This window comes from Montipora capricornis, chromosome 2, assembly GCF_036669925.1.
Source record: "Montipora capricornis isolate CH-2021 chromosome 2, ASM3666992v2, whole genome shotgun sequence".
Classification (NCBI taxonomy): Eukaryota; Metazoa; Cnidaria; class Anthozoa; order Scleractinia; family Acroporidae; genus Montipora; species Montipora capricornis.
Genome location: NC_090884.1, coordinates 59556622 through 59564121, shown reverse-complemented (window position 1 = coordinate 59564121; position 7500 = coordinate 59556622). Strand labels below are relative to the sequence as shown.

Sequence of the window (7500 nt, the reverse complement as noted above, 5' to 3'; positions counted from 1 at the left end):
AGTAAGTGTAAGCAAGTAGGTGTAAGTGAAGGCTCCTGAAATAAGAGCGAATCATTTTGCATGCATCCAACACGCTGAATATACAACATCTGTCTAACAGGAGACAACTTTTGGTAGCTCGCCATAACCAGCACCCACCTGGATTGATAGCTCAGTTTAAGCCTCGATCTTTTTTCAGGCTTCCTTTGCCTTTGCACTCGCTCAAAATATAATTTAACTAACGTCTCAATCTCATTTCATGTCCATTCAGGAGTTTAACTCTATGGAACTTCATTTAATATAATTACATATATAGGTGTTTATTGAAAATCATCTGCGCTTATTGGTTGCACTTGAGGTGATTATTACGCGATAATCACCTAAGCGGTTTTTCCAAAATGACTGCAAGCCGTTTTGTGGAAGTGACAGACGAAAAAGTCAATTGTTTTCAAGAAAATATTTGTGACACGATGACATACGGAAATAGCGTTTTGCGCTCCGTCTTCTTTCTCTATTTACTTCTATTGGGTAGCCTGCATGGCAAACCAAACAGCTTCTCTGGCTATGGGACCGTTCAGAGACGTCATGAAGATGGTTATTTTGGAATTTCAGAAGACCAAAACCCTGTGGAGGAGCAATTCTTGTCCAAGAATAGTCGTCCTGGTCCAAGCGAATACATTTGCAATGCAGATATGAATGATCGTATGTTGCACTCTAGTGATTCTATTGTTTCTACTTCATCGGTGATTGAGCCTATTGTGCGGGATTATAACAACTCCCAAAGATTCATTGTTTTTTTATCGCCCTGTCTTTATCTTCACTGGCCTAAGACGGAAATACTTTAAGAGCCGAATTTCTTTCTACTCCAACTCCTGTGCGTCATTTAACTTCATGGAACTCTGTATCTAGTTGAGCGGGGACGTCCACCCTTTACCCGGTCCAGAAACTCCAACTACTGGCAACAGGATATCTGTTTGTATTGGAAATCGACGTAATAAGAGATCTGGCCAAAGAGGATCATTAGACAACTTTTCTCGCATCACCACCTCCAGATAATGGCAGAGTGACACCAGGACGACTCTGCTAGGGTGCAACACAGGGCACCCAGCCCAGTCTATAACGACCATTCCGAAGCGCGTTTTCAGAAATCCTCGCGCGTTTAGAAACACTACAAACTTGGTCAACTTGCGTCCTCCCCCTGGAATTTGCGTCAATTTACACAAGCATATGTCACTGTGCAATCTTAATGCTCGCTCTTTGAGAAACAAAGCAGCAACAATATTTGATTATATATGCGTTCGCAAAGTCGATCTTGTTGCTGTAACAAAAGACTCGGCTGTAACAGCAGAGCTATGCCCAGAGAGTTACAGAATTCTTGATCATCCGAGACTCGATCGTCGAGAAGGGGGTACTGGGATTATTTACTGTGACTCGCTTGATGTTTCCAAGGTTAATTCTGGGTTCAGTGACCGTGACTCTTTCGAGTTTTCTGAGTGGATCGTCAGATCGCCACCTTTCAGCATGCGGCTTGTGATCATCTACAGACCGCCATATTCTGAGGAGCATCGTGTTTCCACAAGTGTATTTCTCACTGAGTTCCCTGAATATCTAGAAACTCTGCTGCTTTGTAAGGAGCAATTGCTGATAACGGGTGATTTCAACATTCACGTCGATGATCCTCACGACTCCGATGGACGAAAATTTTTAAGGCTGCTTGAAGGCCTGCAACTGGAGCAGCACGTTGATCAGCCTACGCATCGCGATGGACACAAGCTTGACTTGACTAAAACCCGCTTGTCTGAGAGTTTGGTAGCTAGCAAACCTGTTGTCGATCAGTTCATTTCTGATCATGTTGCTGTTCTTTGTTCGCTTGCTCCACCCAGGCCTGGTCTCTCCGTGAAAACCTCCAAATAATTGATGTTCAACAACTGAAAAGGGACTTCCGGTTTACTGCACTTTTTGCGGCAGAAGAGCCAACTACTAATGATGAATTAGAGTCAAATACAAGAGCGTATAATAGTACTCTTTCGGCTCTCCTTGACAAGCATGCCCCGCTAAGGACTCGTACCAGAGTGAGTAGGCCTGTCGTCCCCTGGTACAGCAAAGAGATCGATGAGGGTAAGCCCTCACGTAGGAAGGCTGAAAGGAAATGGAGAAGAACAGGGTTGCTTTTCATGACTACAAGAAAAAGAGAAACTACGCTACTAACCTTACGAATAAAGCGAGGCAAGAGTTTTACTCTAATTTCATCGAGGACAATAGTGCGGATCAGAGAAAGCTATTCAACGCTTCCAAAAAACTGCTTGGTACATGTGAAATGCTGTCCTTCCCTGACCATCTTGATAAGACCGTCTTGGCAAATGATACTGGAAAATTTTTCGTTCGCAAGATTGAGAACATTCGTCGAGATAGTGACGCCCTATCTCTTAGTCTCGTGCCTCCGGACCGACTGGCAACGGATATCACAGGTCAAACGCTTCACACTTTTGACAACCTAAGAGAGCGTTGTGTCAATGACCTTATCAAGAACTCTGCTAAAAAGTCGTGTACATTGGATCCATGGCCATCTACCCTGGTCTGTGACGCACTAGATGTGGTACTTCCGGTAATCACTAACATGGTGAATTCTTCCCTTTCAACTGGTCATTTCCCCGACGTGCCGAAGGAAGCGATCGTGAACCCTTTGCTTAAAAAAGGAGCGAAGGACACAACCCACAAAAATTTGCGTCCAGTTAGCAACCTTCAATTCGTCTCCAAGATTACCGAAAGAGCAGTGTTTGATCAGGTGTACAACCATGTCACTGTCAACGAGCTGTTTCCGGGATTGCAGTCGGCATACAGGAAATCGCATAGTACGGAGACTGCACTGGTCACGATCGTCAATGACATTCTGCTTAACATGAATCGTCAGCACGTGTCTTAGCGCAGCCTTCGATACGGTTGACCATACCATCCTCATTCGCCGCCTTGAGACGTCTTTTGGTGTTACCGGGAATGTATTCAAGTGGTTCGCCTCTTACTTATCAGGTCGCTCGCAGCGTGTTATGGTTAATGAGGAACTGTCAAATAAATTTCATGAGTCCTGTCTTGGACCACTTCTCTACTCAGTGTATGCCAGCAAGCTATTTTGGGTGATCAAGAACCACCTGGCAAATGCCCATGCCTACGCTGACGACATTCAGCTCTACTTAGCGTTCAAGCCAGACACATGTGCTATATATGGAGCGATGCATTAGAGCTGTTAGGGCGTGGGTGATTATTGATAAGTTGAAGTTGAACGAAGGAAAACTGAGTTTACGTTAATTGGAACTCGGCATCAACTTGTAAAAGTCCGAAGTGAAAGTATTTTAGTTGCCAAAACGCATGTCTGGTTCGATTCTAATTTCCAGTTTCACAGCCATATAAACAAGACATGTAAATCAGCTTTTTATTCATTATATAATATCAGGCGTATTAGAAAATATCTGCCATTGGAGGCTGCAAAGATCTTGGTCCAAGGTATGGTTATGAGAAGGCTTGATTACTGTAATGATATATTATATGGTTTGCCAGCCATCTATATTCGAAAACAGCTACGCTGCCAGGCTGCTGGCAAATACCGCGCGCTATTCGCATATAACTCCTGTGATGATAGATCTTCATTGGCTACCCGTTGAATTTAGGATTATTTTAAAAATGATCTTAATGACTTTCAAGGCTTTACATGGCCTAGCGTCTTAGTGATATGTTACCTTATAAAGCCCATTTAAGATATAATTTAAGATGTAATGATAGCAACAACAACTGCAAAAACAACTGGTGATAGAGCTTTCCCTGTGGCCGCGCCAGCGCTTTGGGACACTTTAATTACTACCTTCCCTTAGGGCAGAGGACAATATGAACATCTTTAAGAGAGAACTGAAAACTTATCTTTTTAAAAAGGCCTATTTCTCGTAAATTTGACATATATTTTTATAGACGTTAGTATTATTATTTTATTTGCTTTTTCCTTTAATATATATGATATAAATAATGTACATATATATATATTTTCACCATAGATTTTGAGAATATTTAGCTTAGATTTACATAGTTAGATTTTATATTTATATTTGGTTGTATTTGTAAGGCGCATTAGATCATATATTGCAATGCATTTTTTCGCCATAGAAGTATTTTATTATCATTATTATTATTATTATTATTATTATTATTATTATGCATATTTTCCAATTAATCACCTATATCACTAAAACAATTATTCACCTCGCCTTTGGCGAATAATTGGTAAATATTCAGTCAAAAAATCAAAAGCACACAACGGTGTAATATTGTGAGATTCACCTAAAGGGTGTTCAGTTTATGATTTATCCACTTCCCCGTTATTTTAGTTTGCCTTATTTTCTCTTAATTTTCAGGGAAACGTCCCAGTTTTGTTTTCGGTTTGTGCAAAAATATAACTAAACACTAATCTTGCAATGCATCTCGGGCTATCGCGCAATGAATCTCAAGATTGCATGCCTGAGTTCGCCCGATTATAAATGCTATGCCTCGCGGATTGGGTTCTGAGGTACACTCGGCATTTCTTCGGGCCGTCAAGTTACAGTCTTCGGATTGCCGTCGGACACCGAGCGCCACCGAACGAATGCTCGGCTAGTCACATGGCAGAAAAAACCATAATATTCGTTTCTTTGAGTTGTGGCGGATTTGTGTAGTGGCGGATTTTCCTCAGGATTTTCCTGTTGTTTTCACGGTGAGTATCATTATGAATCGACTTAGATGTAGTATTGAACGTTGTCAGAGCTTTCAAACTGTGTTGTTCTCTGGTTTGAGAAACATTTCGCTTCAGATTCTTCGTATTGTCGGTCGAGTTTGGAACGAAGGCAGTCGCATGTTATGTCAATGGCTACCATCACCATCGACTACTACAAGGCGTTGGGTCTTACAAAATCTCTCCTCTTTGAGGCTGCCTGTATTGATCCCCCTACTCGAGCATTTCCCTTCTCATTGAGAACGACTAGTATTAAGTGATAGTAAACCGCCGACTGGTTGGCTCAGTTTCTTGAGCTTCGGACGATTCATGGGGAGGTCGCGGGATCAAAAATCCGCCCGGACCAATGCTCAGGGTCTTCAAATAACTGAGGAACGTGCTGCCTTTGTAATGACATCCGCAAATGGCTAGACTCTCTACTCTTCCCGGATAAGGACGAAAAACCGTATGTTGGTATCACATCCCTTCAATGTTTATAACCCTGTGGGACGTAAAATAATTATTGATTTCGCAAAGTTCTCGGTGTTGTGGTCTGTCCTCTGTGGTATATCATGGTTGGGTGGGTTAATCTGCTTGGAGATATTAGTACTTAACTACTCTAAATATAACATATCACTATACGGCCCGTACGGCCCAGCGCCGTGCTCGCGAAACGATCGGTAAGTTAATTGTATTTATTTTCTATTTCCATTGCTACGTCGAATATAAGATTATTCGCTTGTGAAGGTATTCACCAGAGTCCCGAAAGTTTTGGTGACGTGTCTAGAAGAAAGCAATGTGCTTCTATGAGGCCGTATCCTGCGATCTTGTATTTGTTTTGCTAATAAGTTACAGTTGGGAAAAGCAAGTGCTATCAATATAGTTTGTCATGTTCTGTTGATGTTGTGACACTGTGCAGTGAATGGTTTAACTTAAAACTACATTAGTCACAACGTTTTCATACACCAAGAATTTGCGGTAAAGTCAGACTCGCTAGCTAGCCAATTGTAAACCGCACCCCTTGACGTCCGGACCGACTATGGTCAGATGGAGGGTCCGGAATCCGGACCGAATCCGAATCCGGTAAATTTTTTCTGTTATGCAAAGATTACATCTCTTTGTTACATTTGAATAAGGCTTGCCGCGAGCCATTGCTTTCCAGGTTACAGCTAATTCCGTCTTGGTTGCGTTCCTTTTGTTCTCATTTCTAAATGAAGCCGTGTGGTTTCGGAATCTTGTTTTGAATTGGTTCGCGGTAAGCCCAAGTGTATGTTTTCTTTCCCACGGCGCTTTCAACTGTGGCTTGGTAAACCACGTTTTGGATTAAGCACTCACCACTTAACGGACAAGAGTGTTTGTCTCTGCAATTGCATGATTTTTCTTGTGATTGTTGTAGGCGATCATCAGACAGACTTGGATGATTAAAGGCTGTCCGATGGTCGCGTAAGCGTGAAAGTTTGAGTCACGAAAAAGGTTATGTCTTATTGATTAGTTCAATCTTCAGATATATATCTATATATATATTTATATACACACATGTATATCAACCAGTTGAACCAACCTTGAACCTCTGGGTTGTGAATTACGCATACGGATATATCCTTCTTTTACGCTAACGCGAGAAGCATTGTTAATAAAGTGGATATGCTTCACTTGGAAGTTGCAAATAAAGCTTACGTTGTTGTCGTTTTAGTCAAGACACACCTGGATTCGTCAATAGCTGATGGCGAAATTTTTCCGGCTAATTATCTGGTCTTTAGGTGTGATCGAATGTGCAATGGCCGTTATGGAGGAGGAGTTTTGATTGCAGTTCGTAATACCTTCAAATCTTCATTAAGGCATGACATGTTGTCGGACTCTGAACTGATTTTTGTAGATTTGTTTTTTCCTAATGATCGCAAGATTACTGTAGGAGCCTTCTACAGACCGCCAAATGCAGACACCAAACCTTTATTGGATATGCAAGATGTTCTTCAAAATTCCACATATCAAGATTTGGTTATCATTGGAGATTTTAATCTACCTGGAATAGATTGGCTTGATGTTAGAGCTACATGCGACTCAGCTAATAATACCCTTCTGATTGACATTATTCAGGATAACGTTTTGACACAACCTGTAAATGAAACAACCAGAGAATGCAATATTTTGGATCTCGTGCTTACGACATCTCCTGAGTTTGTACGCGAGCTAGCTGTAGGGGAACTATTTTCAGACCATCACTGTTTAACCTTTTATTTGTCCGGATCCCTTCCCCGCCCACGTAAATCAAAGAAACTTTTTTATTCATATAGAAAGGCAGATTGGGAATATTTGAAATCGCTGTTCTCACACACACCGTAGCATTGTGAATATTTCGACGACAACTTGGATGATAATTGGCAGGCGTGGTTAGATTTATTTTTTGCGGCAGTAGACCAGTGTATTCCGAAGCGGCGACACAACAATAAATTTAATCCCCCCTGGATTTCAAAGGAGCTCCTTAAGCTCTGCCAGAAGAAAAAATCTCTTTTAAGGAAAGCTAAGCGAGTAAACTCTGATCTCTTGTGGATGAGATATCGCACTTTAAATAACTTTGTTAAGAAAGCGTGTAATGCAGCGAAGCGGAACTACATCAATGACCTGGCTGATGAGCTTGCTACTAACAACAATCCCAAGCCGTTTTGGAGCTTTGTCAAATCTATGCGTAAAGAGTCAAATAATCTCGTTTCACTTAATGTGGACGGCGTTACTCTTTCAAATGATCTTAGCATTGTTGAAAGTATGAATGACTTTTTCTCCTCTGTGTTTAC

The 7500-nt window shown here is 41.5% G+C and overlaps 1 protein-coding gene and 1 pseudogene across 1 annotated transcript in view; both read left to right on the top strand.

Annotated features, from left to right (window-relative positions):
• LOC138029384 (short transient receptor potential channel 4-like) overlaps positions 1 to 7500 on the top strand; it is a 30796-nt gene that overhangs the window by 13042 nt on the left and 10254 nt on the right. Inside the window, exon 5 of the mRNA XM_068877139.1 lies at position 1. This exon is cut by the window's left edge and continues 158 nt beyond it. Coding sequence (XP_068733240.1) covers position 1 — 1 coding nt within the window. The remainder of the gene's footprint in view (positions 2 to 7500) is intronic.
• On the top strand, positions 1207 to 2902 carry LOC138028745 (uncharacterized; annotated as a pseudogene).